Source organism: Eimeria acervulina, genomic scaffold, assembly GCF_000499425.1.
Source record: "Eimeria acervulina Houghton genomic scaffold, Eah_scaff39, whole genome shotgun sequence".
Taxonomy (NCBI): Eukaryota; Apicomplexa; class Conoidasida; order Eucoccidiorida; family Eimeriidae; genus Eimeria; species Eimeria acervulina.
Genome location: NW_013549842.1, coordinates 55,542 through 83,320, shown reverse-complemented (window position 1 = coordinate 83,320; position 27,779 = coordinate 55,542). Strand labels below are relative to the sequence as shown.

The following is a 27,779-nucleotide window of genomic DNA, read 5'->3' as shown; positions in this document are numbered from 1 at the left end:
GTGCGTGCTCCGTTTCAAGCAGCGACCAGTACAGCAGACCTTTTCTTCCTGCTGCTCCCATTGCCACCCGTGGTTGGTTTGCTGTTGCGATAGTATATATAATGTTGCGATGGTTTTTGCTACAATTTGTTGCTCTTGTTGTTCTGCTGTTGATTGTGGCCCTGTCTGCTCAATGGCGATGACCTTGAAGAGAAGCGGAGAAAATTCAGGCGCAGTTACGGGGTAAGAACCACAGGGCCAGCACTGAGACGCCCAAGGCGACAATATTGAATGCGTAGCTAATTTTTGTGTAGAGATCGACATGCCTGGAAACGGAGAAGTAACAACAATAAAAAAAGAATCGATGCCGCACGTACACAACTTTCACCTTCCTGATCCAGCCCTCTTGCTTTGTGCGCCTAAGTGGAGATGTCGCTGACAAAAAATAAAACGCTGCGGAGGGGTTAAGCGTTTACGGTTTACGGTTCTAGGCGATAGGCTTTAGCAAAAGCGGCAATATTGAGGTAGCTGCAATTACACACAAGTGCAACGAGACGCCTACATTGCACACGATGTGCAGTCAGGGGGTGCCTTACTGGGAACCCTGGGGGTTTGTGCTATTATACGCCAAGCCGAAAGAAATTCCGGCGGCCATCCCCGCTAAATGGCCTACGACATCTGCAAGCAGGAGATCAGCGCAAGCAAAAGCAACAAAACACTCGCTGCAGACAGGCTCAATGCTGCATTAAATGAGTGGTAGTGAAGTCAATACAGGGACTAATACTCCATCACTCTAGTGTTTAAAGAATTAAAAATGGAATTTAATGGTATAAACTGGCAGTTCAATGGTGTAAAGGTTCTGACGTGCTGGTGTGACGGGGCTCTCCGCAAGTGAGAATTCCCCACCTGTGGCACTTCCAATGGACAGGAAAATGAAAAGGAGACCGAAAATTCTGAGGTCGCAAACACGAATTCCATACGTGTGCACCTTTGTCAGCTTCTCAGCAGCTTCAAGTTGTGTTGCATACAGAGACGGCATCTCTTTTCTTAACAGTACTGCACGCTGTTCTAAAGAGGGAAGCAAAATATGATATGTACAAAAGCTGCAACACCACCGGGCGTCGATCCTCGATAGAATGCCAAATCACCAATAACTCCGCCAGCTGCGTGAGGAAAAACACAAGCTCGGTGAAAGAGTTAATACCCAATAGCTGATGCCACTTCTAGTATGCCTTCCGCCAGCCGATATAGAGTGTAGTTGCTCACCACAAACTTCCCCTACTTGTTGCGGCAATGACAAATACAGTTAGAAGAAATATACACATGCAATATATATCTGCTGCAGGAGTTACATTGCCTTCTTATTAGACTCACGTCGATTCCAATGAGCCCGAAAATCGCCGTAGACGCTCCTACCTTCAGCTGCAAACCCACAAGTATCCATTCGTAATCAGTGCGTTGTTCACTTGTGAAGTGCAATAAATGCAATGAACAAACATGAACTGCAAAAAGAAGTTGACGATGGTTCTGGCCGCTACTCCCTAGAGCCTTTGCGCAGACTAGAGGAGATGCAAAAACAGAAAAACTAATATAAAACCATCATACCTACCGCATTGCAGAAGAAAGCGGCAGCAGAAACCAAATTTCCCAAAATTCCGCTGACGAGGTAAGCCGCGCAGATCCGACGCGTGCCGTATCTGTACGTACATCCGAGCATGCACAACTTCTGCTCCCTCTAGCACCTCAACCGTTAATCCAGAGGCAGAAGCGTGTACACCAAATCACACACAACTACGCCTGTAGGGTTATGATGAGCCAGTGCCACAAGTAGAAATCTATGTTCTCTGGAAGTCGCAAGCGTCGCACTTCTCCTCGATTGTGGCCCCAATTCGGACTTGCATGAACATATTGATCTGTAAACCAAAGCAGCACAAAATGGAGCACGCCACTGCTACCGCAGGCTAAGTAGTATGTGCGCGACATTTATTCAAAACGAAGGAGAACCTAAGGGCGACAGGAGCCGAAATGCACGCCTTTTTGGAGCCTACCAGGAGGTGGAAGATGTTCAGATGTAGAAAGACAGGACACACTAAGCGCCATATCTGGCCCCTCCTTATCTCACTGGGAATGCTTGCGCCGAAAGTAACCAGAGAAGAACTGCAATAAATCGTACGGAGTTCGCACCCAATGGTGCCAACAGAGTCAACTATGGGATCGCGTTGGAGAATGGGGAGTTCAAAGCAACTCGATATGACCCATGCAAGGCAGCATAGATAAAAAACCAGCAGCTCAGTTGCGCCTACTGCACGTTTAATGCTCACATGGAAGGGCTCGTAGGGTTGTCTGGAGACCGTCCATAGATAATTGTTGCAATATAAACAACGAGATCGATAACAGCGAAGATGAAGACGCAGTGCTTCGGGCTGAATCTCGGCAGCAGACACTCGAGAAAACTCCGGCCTGAAGGGGGCCCATCTCCAGTAGGTAATGCCATTGATGACAGCGCGGCCCCAAAAGTCTGGGGGTCCGCCTGAGCACTTTTATCCTGCCTTTCAAGGTCTGCTAGAGTATGAACCCGCGCCATTTTCACTGTTTTGCTTATTGCCTATAAACTCCGCACTGTGAATTGTGACGCGGGGGAGTCCATAGACCCGTAGTACACACAGACACAAAATAGCTTGCCGATCCTATGCGCTCCAGAAGGGGAAGAGAACAGGAATCCGGCGCTATACAAAAGCCTCAAGAGAAGGCAAAGCTGCAACAGCTGCTCTACTACCAGAAGGGCCCCGTGCAGGACTGCTCGCCGATATTTTCGCTCCTGAGATGCAGTTTTCGGACTCAATTTTATAAATAAGAAAAAGCAAAGTCACCGAAGAAGTTAACGTAGAAGATCAGGCAGGAAATATGTCGACAAGGATGTGAATGTTCGTCACAGGCACTCCGGAGTACAGCTAAGCAGGCATGTCTACATATTATCTGTCCCGTAGAAATCCGTCATTATAACCAGATACGCTTCGCCAGTTGCAGCGGAGTTCACTATTTTTTTTCCAAAATAAAAGTACAGACTAACGTTTCTAGCCCCACGGCCGCTGTCTGAACGCATGCTGTACTTAAGATTCGGTGAAGCGCCGGAAGAGGCTGAGTAAAGCAGATTGATGTGTTTAATCAGGAACTCCCGCTTCACATTGAAGTCTTTACGAGAATGTACAGTTTCCTCACGCCACATCTTAATAACAAAGCATTGCTTCGAAGCGGTGCGCTGAGCCGCTGCCATTACACCTTCCCAGAACCCTTGATATCGCAAAAATAATGTTAGTCCCCTAGTGAAAAAAACTTAATTTGAGTTGTACACAACTTACCATCATCAGTATGATCGTAAAATTGGGTACAACTGAAATTCACCCTTCCAAAAGTTCGAATCCACGTTGTGTACCTATATGTTATATACGTTACATAGATATATATATATATATATATGCTCAGGAAACTAGAAAATTTCGAAGCATCCCCAATTCCTTAACGCACTGCAGGGCACGAAAGCTGCAGCAGGAACCCCGTCTACAGTTTCCCTTGAAAACGTCGGAGGATGCAGACTTTCCAGTCAACTTCAACATTTCGCCATCGCCTGTGCGTGCAGGCAATTCTAACACTCCTACTCTGTGTCACTTAGTGGCAGGCTGCCGGTGGTTCGATGCATGCTACTACGCAGAATAGCGAGCCCCTCCTCCCATGGATATATCTGATTCCTGTTTCATTTTACTTGTCGATAGGACGTGGTGTGGAGTAGTTGTTAATTAACTAGTATTCAAGCGTCTACTTCTTAAACTACTTAACACTGGCTCCGCTACTACCTGTATCGGCGGAGCAGCTAATAGAGCCAATTACGCATCTGTTTCTGGATGTTTTCGAAATCCGAAAGCCCGCATGCCTTCAGTGCGGCAACCAAATCTCCTCCCACTGGCGCATCGACCGTTAAGTCTTTTCCTGAGTGCAGGGAATAAGATGCAAACCGGCTCTCTGTTCCTGTGCAGCCGTCGACGGTATGCGTATGGGTGTTTGTGCAGGCCTTCACTCATGCTGATTTTGTTGACTAAACATCAATAAATGGCTACTGTGTGCTACAGAGAGGAAACAGACAGAAACTGCACCTGCAAACGTCCTCCATTGGATTCGCTTGAGATGTAGTGGCAGCGCAGCCACTTCTTTCCGGTATATGAATTCCTCGTGGTCCGCCCTCTCCAAACAACCATCACCTCGCGATCCCTGCACGTTCCTTTCTGCCTGCTGCCACCTCTTCAGGAGCTGACCATACAGCCTATCTCCCTTCAGTGGACAGCGGAGACCTGCGAGCATTCGAATTTACGTTGGCGCGGCTCTCTGCCTTCTGCATTGCATATCTGCAACCGCGATATGTAAATCGTCCGCATCAACAACTCCAAAGCTTCTGCAACACAGCTATAGAACTGCTATGGCAGAGCAAAATCGGCGCTGTGCCCAATGAACAGATCTCGGGTCGTACCGAAGGCGCAGTGAGCACGAATTTGGTGGCGACAAAGATCGAATCCTGTCTCCAACAGGAGGATGGAAAGGCTCCGAGTTTCATGGAAGTCTAAGCTGCTATGGGATCTATGGCCATTAACAGAAGCAGCCACCTTCACAGACCGTAACAGCCTCCACTTCGTAGTTGCCGGGGACCCTCCGTGATGAGTTGAGGCGGGAACAGCATAGCCGATGGACTGTGCAACCCACAAAAGAAAACAAACTTGAGGCCCGTTGCTAGCCGAACGCGGCAGTCCGTCTTATAAAGGCGATGAACTGCATGCTATGTTGATGCATGCGAGGAGCAAAACCCTCATAGGTCCAAGATGCCTCACCTGCTGTGAACGCAAAGGGATCTTCACAAATCCATCGTGCCCGAGGGGACTTCCCTCCACGACGGCAATAAACTTCAGCGTCCCAAATCCGCCGCTGTGCGCCAGTATGTATGCACAATGATGCGCGCATCATGATGGATGCCTTCAAAGTACCCGCACCCGAGACCGCAGACTCACCTCAGTCATGTGTACAGCGCACTGTGTCCAAAAAAAGGACAAAATGGTAAACAGGAGAATATTATCCAACGTAATGGGAGCCTGAAGTGAGGCGATCGACTCACCGGGAAATGGCGTTGCGAACAACTGAGGCAGCAGCGCGGCTGCGACAGAGCAGAGCCGCGCCGCTGCAGAGGCGTTCCAGAACTGTCAGCGGTATTGGGGTCTGCGCCGTACAACGCAGTGGGGAAGGTGTTAACTCAAGGACTTTCTCTCTGAAAAGTAAAATGCGGGGGCCAACAATCAGGCATCGCGCATGAGCGGCTGCTTGGGGGTGCGTGACTATGCCTCGACTGGGGTGAAGTTATATCTGGGCACTTCCGCAAGCGCGACTCCCAGAAGGATCACCTCTGCGCTCTCTACAGGCACTGCCGACGCGCCCTGCAGCAAAACGGGGAGCTGCTGCTGCAGCACAACAACAATTCAGACGCAACGATGTCTCGACTGCGGATTCTGTTCTTGCTTTTTGAACATTTCTGCATATTTGTATAGCGGTCTTTACCGTTCAAGCGCCTCAGATTTCCATTTGTCTCATCTGTGACCTAAATAAGTCCCTGTGCGGGTGTGTGAACACGTTGGCGTACAATCAGTTTCCCGACCGTGACGCCGCAGGGTTTGTTTAGAACAATGTAGTCTTCATCTTCAAACAGAACGAGCTCCTTTTTGTTCAACTGCTGCTGTTGAAATTTTTCGTTTGAGCAAGGGCTGCTGCTGATGTCGCTCCTGCCCCTGCACGGGTAGTAGAGAGTGGATCCTGGCTCTAAACGAGCTCCACAAGCAGTGTGTTTTCTGTTTTTTGCATCGTATATTTGCTTCAAATGCTCTTCTAGACCCCTGAAGAGACACTAATATACAGCAAGCCTGTTGCATAGACTTCTCGCCTCTTCACATGCAAACACGTACACCTGCGCACACGCGCGTGTGTGCAGTTCACTTGCATGCACCCCACACCAGTGCCTGCACACGTTACACCAACCAAATCTGCTCGTTCCGACCACAGACGACAGCATCTGTAAGTAAGGGTGCAGTCAATAACAGAGCTGATGCTTGCGTGGCACCTTGTTTCCTCATTACCTCTCATGAGGGACGACGAACGCCTCCTTGAGCCGCAGCAGCTTCTGTACAGAAGCCCACGAGCAGCCGCACAACCTCTGCAGCACTCTGCTAACTCTCTCAGATCTCTCTCCAACTCCTCCGCTCTTCGTATACAGCGGGGCCTTATACAATGTCAAGCCACAGGCACCTGAAGCAGAATGCACAAAACGCAGGAGGCGCAGAGACGTCTGCTATTTGTATATCAACAGTTCCGACTGATCTGCAACGGCTGGTATTCAGGTAACATGCTTGCTTTGCTCTTTGTTCGGATTTTTAACTCGGCATTCATTACAACGGCGCTGGAGGTGGGTAGGGGCAGCGTGCCTATCGCGTCCGTTAGTCTTGCATCCGTAATAGGTTGCTGCATCTGTTGACTTTCTTCAAGTCCCCCTCCGGATGGTGCACTAGACGCACCGCCGGACGCTACAGTTGCTGCTGTCACTGTAGTTTTGACTCCATGCGCAGATGCAAGCGGAGGCGCAGCTACACTCGCTGCTGTAGGTGCAGCAACAACTGTATGTTCAGCTGTAGCTGCCTGTCCTCCGCCACTCATTGTATTACAATGCACACTCTGCAGTTCTTGGCTGACGGATTCTGTCGGCTGAGCAGCATTGGGCTGCACGAGCAGCGAGTGATGCGCGTCTCTGACATTCTTAGAAATGGCTGAAGGGCCTCGGGTTTCTCCTTCTTGGTGGGTGGAAGGGAAAGGGAAAGAGGCTTCGCATTTTCCGTCCAGCTCGGTGTTAGATATGTAGTCTTTCGCGCGATACTGAGTTTGGTACCTCTGCAACGTCAGATACCTCTGCTGGTGGCTGCGTGGGACTACACAACATCGTGCTGTCGCGTGGTGTGCCCCTTGCCGGTATCTAAATGCGCTGTAAAGTGTAGCAAATGTTGGTCCCGGTTGCAAAGTTTGAACAGTTCCCTGACGGCAGAGAGAAGACACACTAGGCATTTGATTCAGGGGAGTCAAAGCCGTCGGCTGGCACCTGCTTCCAGGAGATCGGGTGGCGTCTGCAAACAGCAGATGCTACAGAAAAGACGAAGCTGCGCAGGAAAGAAGGAATTTTTAGCTCGTACAACGAGAATTCCTTTGGGAGTATGATGCAGGCACGAATCCCACAGATCCCACAGGCGTTTAGGAAGGACCGAAGAAGCCTTGCTCAGGAGACTGGGTAGCGTCTGTACACCGTAGATGCAACCCAAATAACAAAAGTGCTCACGAGAGAAGGCAAGCCTTGTTCCTGAAACGATAATGCTTCTGGGAGGATGAATCAGAGCTTATTACGGATCCCACAGGCGTTCAGCGGGGACGGACTCAAGGGGCCCTGCTCAGTCCAGCAGGCGTCATGGAGTCCTCCATGCAATTCGTTGAACATGTTTATTAAATTATCACTATAATATGAATCCAATTTTATACTTTCAAGTTTCAATTCGGTGGGCTCACAGCACGCGTGCAACGTGAGCTCCGCAGCCAAAGGCGAAGCGATGCGGCGGCTCAGCTCAACTTCTTCCACAGCCTTAGCATTCAGTGTAAGACTGTGTAACGTAACTTCCTTCACTTCTGCACTTTAGAATTACATCTGGTACTTCCAACAAACACGCAAAACAGTACGCGACCATTAGACAGCGTTTGCCAAGCCCGCCCCCCACGGTACACCCCCGCTAGGGCTAATCGCCAGTTCGAACGTGTTCTGGCGCATCTCCTGATACAGTTCCTGATACGATATCTGCAACTTATCGTATTCGCATTTGGTGATCGGAGAGACCCGACGAGAAGCACCAGTCCACCACCTGACGGCAGATCTAAAAGCAACGACGCAGCTCGTATTGCTCCTAATTCGAGCTTCAACTGCGTGTGCTGCAACTGCTTGTAGTATGCAGCGGATGGCAGCCTGTGGCTGCTGTATGCCGCAGGCGGCTGTGCCCCTAGGCTCCCTGTTTACCACGACGCGAACGTTTGAAGAAATCACTTACGAAAAGCGTCGACGTAAGCAGACGCTAAATCGGCCATTAAACGGGTTGTATTTGTGTGTAGCGACACCCTTAAATCCCACCGTCTCAACCCCACCAACAACAAAAGTAAACAGGATAGCAGGCATCTGTTGGGGTCGCCGCACCCCACCGCACAGCACAGTGCCCAACGCCCCCCAACCTCGTTACAGCCCAAACTAGCGAGGAACTACTTTAGTTTTCCCTCCGCCTCCAGTTCCACCGGAAGTTGCAGACGTTGCACATGTGGCACCGTCGTCAGAGAGCCCTAAACACTCCTCAGGGCGTCCCTTTCACAATGAGTACATTCATGCCACCAACTCACGCACGGACACCGTCATCCGGGTGACGCAGTGTTAACAGAGGCAGCACAATTCAGAAGAGCGGACGGCACTGCCATCGTTGGGCTCAATAATGCCGCTCTGGCAATCACGTCGTGTCACCTTTACCTCCTTCCTCGGCCTCCTCTCATGTCCCGGTCGTCGTCTGAGTAGTCTCGACGGCGCGGACTGCAGCATAAAAGCAGACAAGTGACGATGAAAGAGCAGCTCATCAAGAGTAGACAAGCCATACCTCGACATGAAACCTCAGCACAGCACATGTCCATGCAATCTCCTGCTCGCAAACAGAACTCTAAATCTCCAGTCTTGAGCTCTGCACAAACCTGTAGGAACGTCGTCTGTCGACACTGCGGCTACGGCTACGGCCCCTTCGACCGCGGTAATCGTTGTAGTCGCTTCCCTCGCTGCTGTATCCCGGGCTGCAGCACATCCCGCATCATTCGCACAGCAGCAGAGAATGAGAGGAGCAGCTGGCAACATTCGGCAGCTACAAAAACACGCAGACTGCCTGGCAAGTGAAAAACACGGTGTACCTGCGTCGTGTGTCTCGGCCGCGGAAACCGTCGGGGGAGCCTCTCCTCCTCCTTCCTGGGGGACTCATTCGGCGGCCTTTGGCACCCGGCCCCTTTGCGATTTCCACTCGGAGACTGCGCAGAGTACGTACACCTCAGCAGGTAACAAAGCATTAGGGAGAGCAGTTTGGCCTGAGGTGCTGCAGCGGCATCCCGTCAGGAGCCCTCAATTTCGCGGGTAGAACCCATATACAGGCGGAGAATAAAGACGCCGCGGTGTCGGGAAGGTGTGTCCCATGGGGGAAGAGCAGATATTATATGAGCCATTTACACAGGCGAAGGCAAGAGACGTTATGCGCTCGAATGCACAAAACAAGAACCGCAAAACTCACACTGCAACGTGAATACGAATGTACAAAAACCAGCAGCACCCAACCTGTTTACCCGACAACTAAGCCGCAGCGCAGACGCAGATGCAGGGAAGATAAGAAGAAAGCACCGCACGGCAGGAGGTTGAGTGAGTTCGGTGTGCGGGAGAGCCAACAGCCATAAGCCCCCGTACAGGCAGGCAGCAGGCAGGGGAGAATCGGGGCAGTGAAGTGAAGTGGAGCGACGAGCCTAAGACCAGAGGCACCTTCGCATGACGCGACCGCCTCGTCTCTCAACTTGCATGCGTTCAGCTGCAGATTGCGGATTTAACAACGACAAAGGCTCACTACTTCTCCCGATGCAGTATTCCGTCCGTCGCCTCCACCGCGTCTCTGGCATCCCTCATGTCCTCAAAGGTCTTCAGTACAAAAAGACACGGCACAGAAAAAGCAATGTATATTGCGACGCATTCTCTACCATGAAAACTACCAACTACTACGAACAATCATAAGTGTCACTTCACTACAGACTCACTACGAATGCAAACCCAGGAGGGTTCCTCGCCACCCAAATATTGCTGAGCTTCCCATAACGTCTGAAGATCTCCTCCAGCTCCGTAGAAGTGGACTCCGGGTCTAGATTACCTGAAAATGGCAAGCCACACCGAGGAGGCCCGTCAGCAAACGCGCTGGGGCATGAGGAATGTACGGAGTACCTGCGAAGCAAATACAGTATGTACAAAAAATAAATACGTGGTGTAAAGAACAGAAACAAAACGCACCCACATACACCTTCCGCCCGTGCGTCAGTTCATCATCCATGCGATGCATTTTGACCTGCGCACAGCATAGAGCAGAAGGCAGATTCCAACGATAGCTTCGCCCCTTGCTGATACTGACTACCTTCAGAATCAGAAAGCGGCTTCACCTCCCAATTCGCACAAACCGAATACAGGAACACAGCAACCACACGGTAGAGGAGAGCAAACACACGATTCCGCCGGGTGCTGCGGAGGGGAAGTCCCGGGTTGTCAATACACCCCATAATCGGTTAGCAAGGCTGAAAGTACGCATTTGTGTTGTGGATTAGAATAACTGACCGGTACTTCTTGTGTCTCGAAAACCCCGATGCATGCACGCGACGATTCGCGTTAATCGGTGGGAAACCCCCAGGCAGTGGAGCTCGTCCACTTTAAGAGGAAAGCAATTCCACCTTGAGTAAGAAGAGAATAAACAATGATTCGATTGGTTTGAGCTCGTCTTGCGAGGACAAACACGCCGCTTTCACCCTGGCTTCAGCACCTGTCAGCCCCACGTATGTGGCACTGCTTGCATGTTTGCCAGGGGGCCTCCTAATGCTGCGGCATCAGTCTGCTGCAGCGGTGCACGATAGAGGTATTTTGCTGACTAAGTTAAATGATCTGTGCCCTCTTTTATATTAGCTCAAGATGGAGTAGACTGACTCTGCATTGCTGTTGGCGTAGTCCCAATCGGTTGATTGGGACTACCACCAGAGTTGGCTAAATCCGTCCAACTACACCAGCAACATAGGTGCGTGCGAAGCAAGCTTGAACCCATAGGTGGGGATAGGCGCAGCGCGGTATCTGCACACCCCAGGTAATGCGAGCGCTTACCGATGGGGAGTGAAGCTGTTCAGTTGTCAGCCTACTCAGCATGAACTGTCGGAAGTCGGTATGAAAATGCATCTATCTGTGCGTAGGTTGGCCGCTTAGCGCCACTCAAGTGTAGATTAAGGTGTTGGTGAAAGCATTAAAAGGGGGTTTTCCTGGAGGCGCATGTGAGGTCACTTCTCTTGCAACTCGTGGAACGCCTTCTGTCCGCACCACCCCCAGGCTCGTTGGCCTCTACGCCTAGGATGCCGGGGGACTGGAGGGGAAGCCAACTGCTTTTGGAGAGCTCTTAACGTAAGTCTTTGATTTCGGGACAGCTCGCGAGGGTCCTCAGATAACAGCGAGGAGCCCTGTTACAATTGGTAACACCGCATAGCTCATCGAGGCAGCTGCAAGCACTGAACATCACCCGGGTTGCTGGGCAAACTACGGTGAAGCACTAATTAGCAGCGAGGGTGCCTTGGGGGCAAATCTTATCTTCAAAATATTTTTTTGTCCCTCTCACCTCTCGGATGGTGGAGATTGATCTGGATCTTCCCTTCCTTGCAGAGGAGACCAACGGCTAGGAACTCATCTCATTAAAACAATAGCGATGTCTCCATCCTCTCCGAGTGAAAGTGTCTTTATAACGAAAATAACTCATAAAGAGTGCCGTGGCTTCTGCCCGCCTTCCCCCTATAGCAGGCGCCTCGATCCGCCGGCAGTGGAAGACTCAGTGGCTTTTCTCGAGGTTTGCTTTCCTCTTCACTGTGCATCCAAAGAGCCACAGTCCCGATTGGAATCATCGTTATCAGGAGAGGCACGAAAATGGTGGTTATATCTAGCCAAGGGGATCACTTTTCGGGGGGCGCATCAGCACATTGGAAAACCTCCCCACAGGTGTTGCGAAGCATATTTATTCCCATATCTACAAGGAGCAGGCTATCGTAGAACTGAGAAAACTTAAACAAGGGGAGCCATCGATAGAGCGCTGCATCAACAGGATAAATATGGGGTGGAAGGGTCGCACTTTTCTGGATAGAGTCCCTACTGTCCAAAGAGAGAAAAGGCGCCAGTTTCCACCCCCTACCTAAGAAGAAATAATACCGATTTGGTAATGGCCCCGGTATAGACCACCTCGATGATGGGGCTTTGAATGCCAGCCCTGATCAGAGAATGCTGCGAAGCAAGAAACGACGGCAACCGAAAAATCAGATTCCCAGGAGAAAAGGGGAAGTATCTGGAGGTGCGCCTTCTTCTTTTGCAATAGAGAAGGCCAGATAAGTCGAGATTACAGGAGCATAATAAGAGCTAAGGAATGGGAGAAGCAAGATGCCGAGGAGCATCGCCACATACACGCCCTGTCCCCCACTAGATGTGGGACGCACCTGTAGGGCCGAAAAAAGTGATGGCCGCACTTCCGGTGGACGCAAAAAGCACCCCGTCGAACTGACTCCTGGCACACCCTCAGTCTTTTGTCCCAGGTACAAAACTTCGGCTACAGTATAGAGGCGATTCGGCAATGGCCGCTTCCCCTGTACACTCATGCCAACGTCAGGAAGTCCCTCCTTCCCGTCGCATTGCCGTAACTTTCTCCCTTTGGCTCTCATCTCCTCCCCTCTAACGGATATACTCGAAAAGGGGAAACATCTTTTTTGATCGGTGAACGGACAAAAGGCAGGCGGAGGTCTCAGACTCCGGACATCCTCTCCATGGCTGACGCTCCCGAATTTCGGCATCGTTTTCTTCCCTGCAACTAATGCCAGTGACAAAGCGATTGGGCCAGCGCTCTCTATTGCTCTCAGCACGCAGGCAGCTGAAGAGAACGCCAAAGAGCCGCCTGCTACTCATAGCATCTTGCGGAAAGAGAGCAAAAGTATCCAGCACTTCACGAGAGCTCTATAAGGTATGGTGGAAAGCAATGAAGTGCCGAGATCACTTGTAGTGGGCGCTTCACTGTTCTAACTGACTATCAATTCGTGACATGCATGGGGGAAAATTCTTAAGGCTTCGATATTGGATGCATTGTACGGTGGGTTTAGTGGCTCGTGAAGTCCGACTGGAGTCAAGTACATCACGGTTGTCAACGAGGTGGCAGCTATCTCATTGTCCTGAGGCCCTACTGGTCAAGCGCATCACTCACCAACTGCGCGTACATCCGATGACCCCTGCTTTCCTTCCAAATTGCGTGTTTCTGTTTCGGTAGCTTATTCAGGCGGATGTGGTTCTTCCCAAACAACGAGGGACGACTGGTTAAACATCATCTAGTACGGTGATATTTTTTGGTACCAGATGGAGAGTGGATTATGCCGCTGCACTTCCCAGGCTCTCTTTGCAGAGGACCCTGTCGCAAAATGCACAAGCATGCTATTGCAGGCCTACTAGGCCCGAACAACGGTGGATCTGGCGGCAGGATCCTGGTGTTGCCGTGGGATGCATGGGTCAGCAGAGGAATGCGCCCCCACCTGCCCGAAATCGCGGCAGAAAAGGTACGGAAAGCGCTTGAATTCGGACTCCTGCAGTGTTGTCCGACTCCTAAATGGCCATTGACCGGAGTATCTGCGGGTTTTATGGTTGGTGTGCAGTGGGTCCGGCGCTGTGGTGTCACCTTAGGTGCGATGGATAGTCTCATCACACTTGCCACTTCATTCCCTGTTTCAGTTCGGTTGTAACGCAAGGAGTTTTTCACTTACTCATGAGTCTCTTTTTACGTCCGGAATCTCCATTGCTTCCAGGAAAGCATCATTATTAACAGGGGTCCGAAAATTGTCAACGCATTGATGCCTTGGCGCCTCCTGGTACTGATTCATGGCTAGGCTCAATATCGAACAAAAGACCACCACCGCAAAACACCGAAAGGCAGGCGCCCGAGCGAAACGCACCAACCGCACGCTTGCGAAATAATAGAGACTGTATATGGCCGCGTACAAGCTTGGGCATTTGCTCTATCAAGCCTATAGATGTCTCCATACGTGCATATTTGCACCGTTTTTTGCGTTGATTATTTTCCTGCTGAGATCTGCGCGCCCCAGTCATCTATGATGAGAGAGGAGCCATCATCGACAGCGCCTTCATTTTTCCATATTTTGGGATTGATCGTTTCTTTTGGGGCTCCTGGACTCCGCACCACACGTAGGATTTGCCGGTGAGCATCGCCGCCGGCTCATTACATATTTTCTCTGTTTCGGCGCCATATTAAAAGGGCTTTCCATCCAGGAGCAAGACACAGAAGACGTTGCACGACTAGTGGCCACGCCAGTGGATGGCTTGCTAACAGTTAGATGGAAGTCGGCACCAAAAAAGAGGAGCAGCCGCAGCTGCGGTGCGCCCCCTCTCCCCGTGTCTGTTTCTTTCAGCTCGTGCCTTCGGTGCTCTGGTGCTCATTGGACCCTCCTCCGCCTCTCTCTTGGTGCAGCCATACTCTTTTTGGCAGCCAAGCAGATGAATTTGTACGCTGTTTGGGAGGTGAGGTTTGGGCACATGCAGCATGTTCTGTCTAAAGTTGGCGTCCGTATGTGTAATAGTGCGTAGGCAGGTTACTTACGACCATAAATGCGATTAGCAATTGTTTAGTTTTTAAAGCATGCATCGAAGGCAGCTTGCGTATGGTTGCGCAAAGGGTTGCCTTGCAGCAGGCGTTGCAGCGTGGCGCGTTGCAACTCATGACAGGCAGGCCGCCTCGCCGCACTCTCTCCAGGGCAATACGCAGCTGTGACCCGGACACTTGGTGACTGGAAAGGCCAGCTGAGAGTTGGAAACCTTATCCTACGTATTTCTTTTCTGTTACAGCTAACAACGGTCATCGGCAAGGGTCGAGCACGCTTGTCGCAGTGCAACTTGTTCCCACGGTTAGCGATATATTTATGTGCGGCGCAGCCAGCCAGCCAGCCCCTGACGGAAATTATTGGTTATTCATTCACGCAATCACCGGTTTTTGCAGCCTGGCCTGCAATTAAGTCTATAATGCTACATGGTAAGATATATACCGTGAGTTCGTGGGCTGGCGGGTCCATATTATCCCGTTGGAGCTAGTGAAGCGCTGGCATGCAAAAGCTTCCAAACGGGTATCACAAAGGCACTGAAAGGTTAAAAACAATGAGAAAGGTCATCTAGTTCTGCAGCGCGTATTTCAATGCTCCCGGCGCTGCTCTAGCAACAGCACCGGGCTGGTCTGTACAGTTGCTGCGACGGAGCTCCATCGCGGAGACACGTCCATCTGAAATACGCCTTAAAGTTCATTGCACATTCCAATTGAGTTGTTAAAGTGTAATTTAGAGTCGTTGCCATGCGCGTCTGCTGGGGGAAACTTAAACTCTACCGCGGAGCGTTCAGCCTGAGCGATAGGCGGACAGACACCCCACCTGACACCGCCAGTCAAGCCAGGTGACTAGCGGCACAAGTGTGTCAATTTAGGGTTACATTATTAAATATATTGCTCTAAAACTTATTACAATAATTACAGGTGGGGAATACTTCTATCCATCATCCTAATACCCCTCACTGTCCATGCCTTTTTGTACAGGTTTACAGGTTTACAGTTTTTGCGTGCACGCATGTGGTGGGAATTGCCATCGTGTAGTTTCCCCTCTAGGCAGAGTTTCGGCTCTTGCGTAAATCTGAAATTCGATTTCTGTGTTGGTTGTGGGGCTTTCGATTTCAGGTTTGTACGACTTTGAAAATGGCAATCAAGGGGCTGATGGTCGTTGCCTTTGCGGCAGCATTGGGTGTGCACGCTGAACCTGAGGCTCCAGCTCGGTGTGCAAACGGCGAAGTTCGCTTCGAGGGTCATGCGACTTTTGAGGAGAGTGATCGTCCTGACACCCTTTCAAAGGAAGCTGTATTGACAATTGATGTTTCAGAGGAAGTGGCATCGGGGGAGGAGCCGAAGACGCCTATTTACACTCACACCGTCCCTCTTGAAAAGTACACCCCTGAAGCAGAGATCCCATACGCCTTCTGCGTCGACCTGAGCAGCGTTGAAGCAAAGAAGATTTCTCTCAAGGCGCGCGTCACAGACCCCGACGGTGAGGCCAAGGTGGAATGCATCGGGGAGACAGTCGTTACAGCCGGGAGCGACAGCTACGAGGCGGATCTGACTCTGGCGAAGGTCGACGGTAGCAGCAGCACCAACGAACCCTCTGTAGCGGACTGCAACTTTGCGCAACTCGCAGAAGATGTCACTGGCATCGCCGTGAAGGCTACAGTTAAGATTGGGGCCCCTAAGGCGCTGCCTAAGCCAACATATCTAGTGGTCACTCTTAAGGAAACTGACGCGGAGACAGGCGAACCAGAGGTAATTTCGCTATTTTCTGGCGATATCAGCGCCATCTATGAACCAGAAAGGCCCGTGCCCGCCTTCCTCTGTGCCAAAGTGCCGACGACTGCCGAGGAAATTCCCAAATATACACTCGAAGCCTCTGTTCACATGGGCTGGGACGGATATGCAAACCCTAACGATGAGGACCGGACCCTTAGAAAAGGCGATCTCGTTACTAGGAAACCTATTGAGGTTCCCATTACCCCTGAGCAGCACGACTATTCCGTCAACATCACTGTCAAGCCCTACAACCCTTCCGCTTGAGTTCGCTGCATGTACATCTCAGCTGTAGGCACACTGCAGATGTGCAGCAGTGACAGCAGGCAACTCCCCAGAGCCTCATAGCCACACCGTGGCAGGTAGATAGCCTTCCTTTTGCCAAATCTTACAACGCAAAGGTTTCAGCTGAAGGACGGCAATCAACAAAGGGGGCAGTAGTGAATTTTAGCTCCAGATGCCGATCCGTTTCACATGGTTTACAATATATATCGAGCAGGGGGGCGCCCTCGGTCCTAACCCAAAGTAAACTAAGTATAAGTTCAGCACTCCTCGTAGTGAACTGAAGTTAAAGTGTTTGTACACGACAACGCTGACGACGCAGATGATGGACGCGTCACAGCAGCTTCGAGAGCGCATAAAGCCTTTGAATGTTGGCAGAGCGAGGTTACGGCGAAGCAGGAGCGCAAACTGAAGAGAGATCAAAAGAGGAGGTGGAAAACAAGCAATTCGAGGAAAGTATTGCAGGGTGAGACCCATTGCCAGTCGCTGCCGGAACTCCCATAGGAGGTAAACGGCATGCGGAATGAACAAGGGATTGAAATGATAAGCTAGATAAGCGAAGGGCTGCAAACAAACCAAGAGGACAATCGATAAAACTAATGCAACGTTCTGGATCGCTTCAGATTCGCACGCAAACCCGAAGCCTCCCCCGAGTAGGTGCGGTCCTCCACGGGACGCATTTCCTGACGCAGTGACTGAAAAACGCAAATTGACAAAAGCAAATATAAAGGCGAACAATAGACGATTCGCCAAGGGCGTGCACCAAGGCTTTCAAGGGAATTCAGCATTAAAGATGTAAACGAGACGGAAAGCGGGGGACACCCAACGCAAAACTTCACAGCATTCTAATCATGGAGCGGGAAGCATAGATATAAGTGCTCATGTATAACTTTGAAGCATCCCATCTGCTACTCTGGACCTACCTTTAGTTTTTTTGCCTTCTGCTGGTACTTCATTCTGTTGTGCACGCGCGCGTTGCCCTCGAACTTCTTTCGTTTTCGCACTAATCCCCTGTTTGTTTTTATCTCCCGCGTTATGCCTGCGCCACCGCACGATGCATCACATGTTGAATCCGATACCCGAGTGTGTAGTTCGATCATAAACACTCAGGCTTGTTGGCGAGAGCTGCCTACACTCCAGTTCGTGCCGGTGAAATTGCCAGGGCTCGAAGCCGCTGCGAAATTGTAGAGTTTTGAGTAGTAGTGCCTTTACGTGCTACTTGAATCAGAATGCACGACAAGCCTACGCCCGAAACCCAAGAAACCCGATCGCTGCTTACGCCTCTGCCCCTCAACTTCTTCCTCCTCCTGCGGCAAAAACGCTTCAGCCTTTTCCTTCATTCGTTGTTTCTTTTGTAACTTCTTCATCTTTGTTTCTCCAACTAGCGCTGCAAACTCCTCATCTTCGCTCTCCTCTCTCGCAGGCTTTCTTGAGTTTTGTCTGCAAAGACACACAGAGAGGTTGCTGACTTGCTTCTGACTTGGCGAATGCTCTTCGCATGTCTACATTTTTCTTGGCACAAGCCAAATGTGAAACGAATACTCCTAAGGAGACCATGATCCAGTTTGATGAACACGGAAACGCAACAGAACGCAGCTCGGGTGTCTACGTTCAGCCTTGCGGCTTCGCGGAGAAATTCCAAGGCCTACTTGTGCATCTCTTTGTTAGTGCGTCTGCTCAAATGCTGCAGGTTCTGTTGTCGGGCGATGATGAGTTTTTCTGCTTGGGCTTTATGCGTTTTCGCTGCTTCTTCTGCTGCTTGTTTAGCAGCATTCAGGTAATGACCGAGAACACCTTTTGCCTTCACTTTCTTGGCATTTGAATGGATACCTAATTCGTCGTCCTCCTCTCCTCCCAACGGCTGCTCATAGAACACTGCCAAATCCTCTAAAGTCGAGCCCACTGCAGCTGCAGCCCGCCTCTCGAACTGTGCGCGCTGCGCAGCTTGAGCTGCAAAAGGTGAACAGACGCAAGATGCTAGCACTAAACAGCCGCAAACAACTTGGTGAATAATAGTTCATCTTGCATATGACATAGAGTCCCAAAATATAGAAACCGGCCCAACCCATAGCAGTCCTTACATATGCGCACGGCTGCATAGTTTTGATGAAGTCCACCCACATGAACGAAACAACAGTAGTCCCATGAATCCCAGAAGACAAAACAAGACTCAAACACCCCAAGTCGCAGCGCACTGACCTAAATACCCCCGGCCCGCAGCGCCTGGTTTGTTGTTACTATCTCCATTTCAATACGCATACAGGAAACAATACCTTTTCTCTCTTTCTTGGAGAGTGAGCGACGCATGAGCTCAAATTGTTCTTCGTCCTCCTCCCCGTTACTCCCACGCAAAAGCCCTGCCTCTCGTGCCGCTGCTCGGTGCGCCTGCGCTGCTATGAATCTCTCAATTCCGATTTCTTCCGGCGCATCGCTCGTCATTTCTCTCACTGCTCGGACCATTTCGCTCTTCTTGAGCCTCTCCGCCGCACGTTGCAGTTCGCGAGAAGCTCGCGTCTGTGCAGGCACCTGGACGCAAAAGGAAAGCAAACGAGGAGACACTGGAACTTAGTTGCACGCTTCATGTGCTATTCGGTGCGAATTATGCAGCGGGATATATAACGGGGGCGCCAGGCGTCTGTTGATGTACTTTGTCTGCGGTGTATTCCATAGAGACCATTTTTGGTGGTTTGTAGGCCTGACTGCCTTTCGCATCCTCATCCTCAGACCCCGAGCCGCCGCTCTCTGTACTCTTCTCCTCACCAGACAGCAGCCCCTCTTGTTCCTCTTCGTCCGATTCTCCCATGGCAGCGAACGCCTCAGGCCGGGCTCTCGGCGCGGCACCTACATCAGACTGGAAGCCTGTACGTACACCCGAAATGCAGCCAATCAGCGGTCAGGGAGACGCAGCGTGCGCAAAACTAACCCATGCAGCACGAACACAATTTGCCTAAGGTCCCCCGTCTTTGCAGCGCGCAACCAAAAATCGTCTGAACATCCAGAGAGTCATGATGCAGTGAAGCGATGCAGTGTCAATAATTCACTTACACTACAACCGACACGCAAATACCGTCCAATGCAATTAATAAAGCAAGCACCGAGCACACTACGAACCTGCGCCTCCCTCGTGACTAACAAACAATTGGTGCATGATTGACGTTATCGACTCCTAACGTGCACTACTTCAAATACACTTGGCGCGCAATCGAAAAACAATTAGCAATGCTTATCCCAATAGTTGCTCAAGTTTCTGAAATGCCACCGCCATGCAGAGCATATCACTAAGATGGGGTGCAACAACAGTAAAGGCTGAATCTCAAAGAAAGACAACTGCTGCTGCTGCACTTGAAAGGATACACGGGTATTTCTAGGAGCGGATGTGCATTTGAATACATATGTACACATTCCTTCTGCAGAGGTAACGCGTATATAGTAAGAAAGGGACAGGCAGTGAGCTTACTATCCCCGCCATCGGTAAGAAGCCTCTCCAGCTGCGGCTTGAGGGCAGCCTCTATAGGCCGCAGCTTCTGCAGCAACAGTCGGGACTCTATGAGTCTTTCCACTACGGGGTGGCTCGCCACAGGGACCCCGTGGGCCTTCAGCACGATGTAGTAACTCAAATAACTCAAGTACGAGAGCAGCAGCTGATTCTTCGCGTCCAACAGGGAAACGCCCTGCAAGCGGACAGACGAAAGAAAATGGCAAAAAGGAGATCGATGGACTGCCGAAAACGGCTCTCACATGCATAGCCCTAAACAAATGTGGAAGTGGTGCCTTCTTAAAAACGCTGTGGAGAGCATCATCATGGTGCCTGTGCGCTGCCTATACACCAGACGCACTTCTTTTGTGAGGAAGTTTCTGCGTTTTGCAAGAGAGACAAGGGGTTCGACTTTGCTGTTTATTTCCCCAAGGGCATCTTGCAGCTCCTTCAGCAACCCCTGCAGCTCTGGATGCGCAGTTGCGACGATTTGCTTCAATTCCTCTTCACACAGTCCTGCAGCAACCGCTTGTGGTATCTGCTGCTGCTGCCCATGCTCCGCAGAAGTAGACAAGCCGTCCAATATTGCGTCCACCTCCTGCAGAGGAACACATGACAGCCACACAAGGGACGGAACAGAAAAGTCCCACGCATGCATCCCACAGCTCAGTACACCCTAAGGCCTACGCTGAACACAACCACGAATCCAGGAGCTATCCCTTCCACAACGAAACCCTACTTCTTCTCCAAACAGCCAAATCGTAAAGGGCATGCGCCTCATATTTACGTTGACTTCAGCTGTACTTCAGCCCATTTGAGCACCCGCAGTACGCATGAACAACCTGCACGAGTGTGATAATATATAGAAAGTTAAACGAGCAACAGGTCTGCAACAGCATTTGCAAGGATCTAGTCCCTCACTGCATCAAGCCTGGCTTTCCAAAGCAGGTCTTTCTCTGCTCCCTCTTTGCCTTCAGATTGCTGCAGCGCTTGCTGCGCCTTCGAGCCCAGTGACTTGTCCTGCAGCGCCAGCAGCTGCTTCAGGGCCTCTAGGGATCGGGCGTCGGCGCCGAAATCAGCTTCCGTCATTCCCTCAACGTCTTCCACCTCTGCTACGCGCACCGCCTCCTTCATCTTCTCCATCATTTCCTCTTCATCTTCGCTGCTCTCACCGCTGCTGCTTTCCCCGTAAAAGTCCTTCGCCCGGCGGCCCCACGCAGTCCGACTCTCCTCGGCACCGCTGTCTGTACAGCACAAACATCCATACACAACATGCATGCTTCATCAACACGAGGAACACTGCCAAGAAGGGGAAAACAGACACTTGAAGCAGGCAGATTTAAGAATATGAAAAACAGCAACGCTATAGCCACCGAATTGCAAAAACAACTTAACCCTTTTTAATAGCCCAGACCCGGAAACGGGTGGCAAAGAGAGGGATAAACACAGAAACTGAACTGATAATGGGCAAAAACTGACGTGGAATTAGCGTAAACTAATTCCTCGTCAGGTTTTGCCCATCGGAGAAGGGACAAGTGTCGAAGAACAGCTTGTGTTACCTGAGGATGCATCGTCACCCTCCTCTTCATCTGCTGCGGACGCCTGCGAATCACTTTGCCCGTCGTCATCGCTTTCCTCGTCTTCTTCGCTGGCCGCGTGTTCGGCCCCCTCGAGGCCCATTTGTCGTAGCATGTCGCTTTCATCCTCGCTCGAGTTTTCATCTCTGCCTTGTCCGTCTAGCGGGAGAAAGTCTTCAGAACTGTCAGAGAGATACGCCCCCTCTGATGCAGCTGATGAGCCCTTTTTGGAACCTCCGCGGCGAGCAGAAGAAACGCTCGGACGAGCCCCAACCCCCCGGCCTCCTCCCCGCTTTGCCTTCGTCATTGAAGGTGTCCGGGAGGAAACGCTGAAAGCAGTCAACTGATGGGAAACACTGGTGAATAATCGGACTTAATTGTTATTTTAAAAAAATGAAGAGCGACTGACAGCATGCTATGACTCATAAGCCATCAACTAGAAAGAAGCGGATCGCACAGTTCGTGTATCGACAGCTTGGGCTGAAGCACTGAAGGCAGCCGATCGCCTCAATAATGGGCAGTGAAAACCCGACATAAACTGCACCACCAACATAAATTACCCCTTGAATATCCTTTTCGCAAAAATTTCACCAAATCCGCTCTTGATACGACACAGAAGGCCCGGACGAACAGGGGACTGCGGGGCCGTGACGAAGGAAACCCGCACGAGTTATTTGCGTTCCATGGACATTTCCGAAGATCTATGGGCTGTTTGTCGCTTCCAAAAACTGAACACGCAAATAATGCTACTTCTACACTATCCAAAAGAATCCCAGTGCATGCGCATATAACGCCAGCAGCCCCACCACAGAGCTTGTACCAATCTGCAAGTCGAGATATATGTAGGTGATAGACAGACTCATTCTATGAGCAATGACTTAGTTCAGAATACTTAACACACACCTTCTTCCCATTTAGAGTCAACAAAACATCCGAGGGTGGGATGATGCAAATATTGTCTGCCTGCATGCTGTAGCATGGTATGTGTGGGAGGTTGGCACGTGAACGCCCACTTGGCCTTAGTGAGCAACCCGCATGCAAGGAGAAGTACAAAAGCTGTCTACTACACTGTTATAGCAGGCAGAAAAGGTAGGGCTGCTCGTGCTTGAGTGTGGAGGTGCCCTGCAACTCATCTCAGGGCGCCTCCGCTCCCCAAGTCCCAGGCCCTTGAGCTACTGTGCCGAGAACGTCTGGGTGAGGGAAAGGACTTAAGCCGTTTTGTTTTTTAAGTCATATTTTAAGTTTTTCGGCTCTGTTGCAGGTCGCAACGGTCCTCGGAAAGGATCGCGGTTTCCCGTTGCCCTTGCCGGCTCCAAACAGCGAACAGCCCCTCCAGTTTATTGTTCTACTAGGTTATGCGTGAATGGTTAATAGTTAAAGAAATAATGCGGAGCTTGCTAGGCGTTCCGAGCCCCCACTGCCAGGTCTCCCGAGCTATTGCGCAGCGTCTGCACACAACTGAAAAGAAGACCTTGGGCCAATCCACCGTCACCTTTAGCTACAACAACTTGACGAGCAAGGAAGAATTCTCAATGCTGCTTTTTTGGTTTTCTAGTCTACACTCGTGGGTGCGCTTTTACTACGAACTAGCGCCAGACTGCCTAGTTGTTTACACCAGGCGTCAAGAGCCGTGTCCCCCTACAAGCTGCAGTTAATCTTTTCGACTTCGCATGTATCACAGGTATGTCTCTCTATTTCGAAGGGGAGCATCCGGCAACTGCTCATTTGTCTTAAATTCAGAGAATTAAACTCGGCAGGAACATTCAGATTGTCCTTCAAAGTGGAACAGTAAAAAAGAAACCACAACACACCAGCGCCGTGTTTGCTCCCACCCGCAAACACGGCCCGCATCGCTTCCTCCGCTGCGGAGTGTTCTAAGCTGCAATTAACGGTTGACGACAGTGCAAGAGATCCCACACCGGCGGAAGCGAGGCAACGAGATTATTGCCACTACCGCTGCTGCAGATCTACAAGAAAGGCGTAAGACCACCTTGTTGATCTGCAGCCACTGACACCCAAAAGAGGTGGAGCTGCTGCAGCCGGCTCCTCTAATAGAAACAACCCCGTGGGATACTCCTCAATGCCGCTGACATGTTCATGTACCTGCTGGCTGAATGCAAGCTGTTCCCCCCCTGGAAATCAAAGAGCAACAGTTGTATATTCAAGCGAACGTTTGGCCGCAAAAACGGTTAAAGCGCATTTCGGGATGGGCGTTAAAAGGAAGTGAAGATGATGGCCAGCCAAGGCGCCACGTAAGTCTTTATTAAACTGTCGGTGGCCGCAAGCTGGCCCGCCTTGATTATGAAGGCGACTCCCTCATAAAGCCGATTTTCTTCTGCATGCCCCCTAGCGGAGGGCTCTGCAGAGAAGAGCACCTCTGCCGCAGCAGCAGCTAGGTATTCGCTGCTTGCTGCTCTGCTGCGTACCGCTAGCAACAGCCTCAAGAGGCTGTCCTTCAGTTCGGGGTCAGAACCTAGACAGTCGTTCACCACCAATGTCTCCCACAAATCCACTGCCTTCGCCTGTTGGCGCCTAGCTTGCATGCTTCGCTGAAGCTTAGCAGCAATCTCCTCTGTGTAGCCCCCCGCGTGGCTGGCACGGCCGTCATCAGCCGCAAGTTTCGCCTCCACCGCTGCATTCTCTAGACATGCTAAGTCCAAGGCCAACATGAGGCGAAGCGTTTCTTCACTCTTATATGGGCTTTCAAACACAGAAGGGGGCATACCTGCCACCCAGTTCACAGAAGCAAGGAACTGCTCACGCACAGCATCCCAGTCTTCACCCCTCACCGTTAACAGCAGGCCATGGTCACTCGTATGCTTCAGCGCGGCAAATGCTGCCTGCAAGTTTGGGGTTGCAGGGACCTTGTTAACATCGGGGGCTCCTGAATGGAACCCATCGACTCCCCCGTACGTTGGATCTTGCAATTGGCCCGGCTGCTGGTCTTCCTGGTCGTGATGTGACAGTGCGCCCGGCGCATGCTGCCGCCAACTCTGCATTCGGTGCATCCTGTACACTGCAATGGGGAGAATAAAAGTAAGCAGAAGCAGGCCGAGGAGCAAGACCCCCGTCATGCGCCCTGTCACACCCTCCCCCAGCCCCCAGGAAGCAGTTATAGACTTCTTATATCGGGCCCGCCGTCGTCGTCTTTCTTTGCGAAAATCAGAAAATTTCCGGCTTTCCTCAACTGCGCTTCCGTCTTGCCCCAATTCTCGTTCTCTCCACTGGATGGTCGTGTTCGCGGATCCCGGTTGTTCATCGTCCTGTTCTCGCCCTAAAGCGCGCCCATCGGCGCTAGTTGGTGATGTTTCCATAGCCATTTTGCCCTTCCTACTCAGCTGAGCACAAAAATAACCTTAAATCCCCTGCAAGCAAACCACAGCAGACGACCTCCTCCTCCGCCCACCGCCATGCCTAAAAATACAGTGGGGAACGGCTTCCGCCAGACAGTGGCACCCACTGTGTTTCAGTGTTCACAGAATGAAAGTATAAAGAGCAATTAAATCCATCAAACAGAACGGTGGGGCTGCTTTCGTATGGCGTCTGTTCTGTCCTGGTCGTCAGCCCCATACCAGGTTCGCAGCCTTGCTGCAAATTCAAGGCGAAGTAGGCGGGCAACTGTCAAAAAGGACATTTTAAAGCCCCTTTTGACATCGCTTTTACAGCCAGAGGTTCTCTTGGGTAAGATGGAGTAACCGAAGCAGAATCTGCTGGGAGTCGTGGGAAAGGTACTGGGCTTGTGAACAAGGATCTGCTCTTATCCTGCTTGTTGTCATAAACCGAATCCTCGCACAAGCCTTTTGTGGCTCCTTTTATAACTCTAAGTTAGCTGTTTAGCGGAAATGCTTTAAAGTAGGTTCGCTTGGGAGCTGGAGGCATCGGCGGAGGCTCGACGCAAGCCGGCATTGGGACTCATGTTTCTTGGCAGAGCAGGCCGCTGGAATCGTGGCAATGCTTTCTCTGCGTTACAAATCTAGACGCATCGAGTCTAGAGGAAGGCCCCTCACCGGTGCGCTTACACCTGGGCTATTATTGGGGAAGAGGGCCGACCGCCCCGATCCTTCTGTAGATTATACAGGTGGTGGTCAATTGAGCGACTCACCGCAGCAGACTAATGGTTCCCGAGCTCAGAGGCAGCGGCAGCAGCAGCAGGAGGCCGCCGATGAGCCAGCGTGCACACCTAGTAAGGCTGCACACAATGCTGCACAACAGTCCAGCACGGAGAGCCTGCATTGCCGTGGTGGGGAAAGCTCCTTCTTCCGAGCCCGCGAGAAGAAGAAAAGGCAGAAACGAAAGAGGAATTTAGTCGGAGAGGATGGTGGAGAAGGCAAAGTAGGCTCGAAGCACATGAGTTTTCACTCGGGACCAGAGGGGAATTTGAGCCAACAGGCAGCAAACAGATTCGGCAGTGAGCTGTCGTCTTCTCTCGAGGAGGCGAAGGTAGTGGAAGTCGCCAGCAGCCATCAGCACCAAAAGCAGCAGAATCAGGAGCAGCAGCAGCAGCAGTTGCTGGTGAAGCAGTTCTCAGGTCGAGGAGCAGCAGCGAGCTTCTCTTCCAACGTCATCGATCGTCTGCAAGGCGGCCGCTTTCGCTCTTTAAATGAATTTCTCTATACAAAAAAGGGGGATGAGGCCTTTTCAAAATATCAAGAAGAGCCGCAGTTGTTTGACATTGTCAGTATTGCACAATCCACTCGCGCTCTTTTGTGTTCTTGGTTTTTCTCCGGTCAGTGAATGCTAACAGACTACTTGGTTGCAAGAACGAACTCTGCCAGCTACAGGTACTCTTGCTGCTTCAGCAGGGGTCGTTCGAGACTGTGAGCCTAAAAGATGCTCATTTTCCTGCTGCTGCTACTACTGCTGCTGGTTTTGTGGGACTCCTTCAGTACCATGCCGGCTACAGGGCGCAAGTACGCCGTTGGCCTTTGAATCCTTTGGACTGTGTTGCTGCCTGGTTGTCGAAACGCCCGAAGGAATGGATGTGAGTTGGTGATGATGTAGGACTCGGTTGCTTGCACTTGTTTGTGAGGGCGACGCAGTACGAACGCTGAATAAGACGTAGGGAGGAGCTTCACCCACTCCTCTTCTGCTTTCTATTTGCATTGTTTGCAGAGTCGGTGACTTCGGATGCGGAGAGGCGGCTCTCTCCTTGCGTTTTCCAGAGAGGTAATTCGATTCGAAGCGATTGAATATCTATCTGTATGAAGATGTGGTTCGTTTGCCCTTGGCTGTGCTTTGCCGGGGAGGTTCAGGTAGGACCCAGTTGGCATTTCAATCCTCCCAGAAGCCTTTTCTCCTTTGAAATGAATTTGCTCTCTGCTGTTTGCTTTGCGCTGCGTAGGAAGTTTCATTCTTTTGACTTGGTGGCTGCAAACGAGCGGATCACGGCTTGCGACATCTCCAATGTATGTCCACGTCTACCCGTCTTCTAAATGAACGCCTTCTCGTAGTTTGGATGTGAAATGAGGCATTTATTCAGCTCAGTTTGCTCATTCCGTACTCTTCTAGTTTGCAAGAGGGCTGCTGTGAGTGATGGGCCGCATTCTGTTTCTTTGTGGACTGCAGGTGCCCCTTGCTGACGCCAGTTTAGATGTGGCGGTGTTTTGTTTGAGTTTGATGGGCCAAAACTGGCCAGCTTTCTTAAAGGAGGCGCGAAGAGTCCTCAGGAACAGGTATGCGTGGGAATAGCTTCACTTCTGAGTTGTTGCACCAGGCATCCTGTACGGCTTCCCCTTGAACATTCCTACATGCATGCATCAGGTATTACATGCATTAACTAGTATTGCACCATTTCATGCAAACCATATAATATTGTTTTATGTAGAAAACACAACAATTATGTGTTAGAAATATTAATACACTCATCATTACCACATATAGAGGCTGCAGCTGAAGTGGGCGGTCGCACGCGGGCCTTAGTGTGCCGTTAAGAGCTTCTCCATTTGGCCTTTTTTGCCTTGACAGTCAGTGTAGTGGCTCGAGTGGCAACTGCGGTGTGCTGACGAATCAGGAGGAAGGAACCGTTTGTGTTCACTGCGTCTGCAGCGGCCATTTGATCATTGCTGAGGTCTCTTCTCGCATGGCATCTTTATCTGCGTTTGTTGCCGCTGTCGAGAGTTTAGGGTTCAGAAAGACCAAGCAAGT

General features: G+C 50.9%; 6 protein-coding genes across 6 annotated transcripts; 2 read left to right on the top strand and 4 right to left on the bottom strand.

Moving 5' to 3' along the window:
• Positions 1–6,139: 6,139 nt before the first annotated feature.
• On the bottom strand, positions 6,140–6,717 carry EAH_00008310 (RNA pseudouridylate synthase domain-containing protein, putative; the record flags this gene model as incomplete). The annotated part of the gene is made up of 2 exons (XM_013395683.1): positions 6,140–6,312; positions 6,579–6,717. The coding sequence occupies 2 exons, from the start codon at positions 6,715–6,717 to the stop codon at positions 6,140–6,142; spliced, it is 312 nt and encodes a 103-aa protein (XP_013251137.1).
• Positions 6,718–7,786: 1,069 nt separating this feature from the next.
• On the bottom strand, positions 7,787–10,422 carry EAH_00008300 (Arginine/serine-rich splicing factor RSZ21 transcript II, related; the record flags this gene model as incomplete). Its single annotated transcript, XM_013395682.1, has 7 exons — positions 7,787–7,958; positions 8,606–8,665; positions 8,821–8,916; positions 9,726–9,796; positions 9,913–10,022; positions 10,160–10,214; positions 10,324–10,422. The coding sequence occupies 7 exons, from the start codon at positions 10,420–10,422 to the stop codon at positions 7,787–7,789; spliced, it is 663 nt and encodes a 220-aa protein (XP_013251136.1).
• A 5,243-nt stretch (positions 10,423–15,665) lies between these two features.
• EAH_00008290 (hypothetical protein, conserved) lies at positions 15,666–16,568 on the top strand (the record flags this gene model as incomplete). Its single annotated transcript, XM_013395681.1, has 1 exon — positions 15,666–16,568. One exon carries the CDS (start codon positions 15,666–15,668, stop codon positions 16,566–16,568), a length of 903 nt encoding a protein of 300 aa, XP_013251135.1.
• Positions 16,569–17,179: 611 nt separating this feature from the next.
• On the bottom strand, positions 17,180–21,942 carry EAH_00008280 (hypothetical protein, conserved; the record flags this gene model as incomplete). The annotated part of the gene is made up of 10 exons (XM_013395680.1): positions 17,180–17,278; positions 17,507–17,622; positions 17,863–18,023; positions 18,233–18,533; positions 18,791–19,109; positions 19,231–19,442; positions 20,041–20,254; positions 20,420–20,656; positions 20,980–21,302; positions 21,618–21,942. The coding sequence occupies 10 exons, from the start codon at positions 21,940–21,942 to the stop codon at positions 17,180–17,182; spliced, it is 2,307 nt and encodes a 768-aa protein (XP_013251134.1).
• A 1,906-nt stretch (positions 21,943–23,848) lies between these two features.
• On the bottom strand, positions 23,849–24,955 carry EAH_00008270 (hypothetical protein, conserved; the record flags this gene model as incomplete). The annotated part of the gene is made up of 1 exon (XM_013395679.1): positions 23,849–24,955. The coding sequence occupies one exon, from the start codon at positions 24,953–24,955 to the stop codon at positions 23,849–23,851; it is 1,107 nt and encodes a 368-aa protein (XP_013251133.1).
• Positions 24,956–25,586: 631 nt separating this feature from the next.
• EAH_00008260 (hypothetical protein, conserved) lies at positions 25,587–27,691 on the top strand (the record flags this gene model as incomplete). The annotated part of the gene is made up of 6 exons (XM_013395678.1): positions 25,587–26,309; positions 26,522–26,616; positions 26,748–26,801; positions 26,977–27,040; positions 27,201–27,307; positions 27,646–27,691. 6 exons carry the CDS (start codon positions 25,587–25,589, stop codon positions 27,689–27,691), a joined length of 1,089 nt encoding a protein of 362 aa, XP_013251132.1.
• Between the last annotated feature and the right edge of the window lie 88 nt (positions 27,692–27,779).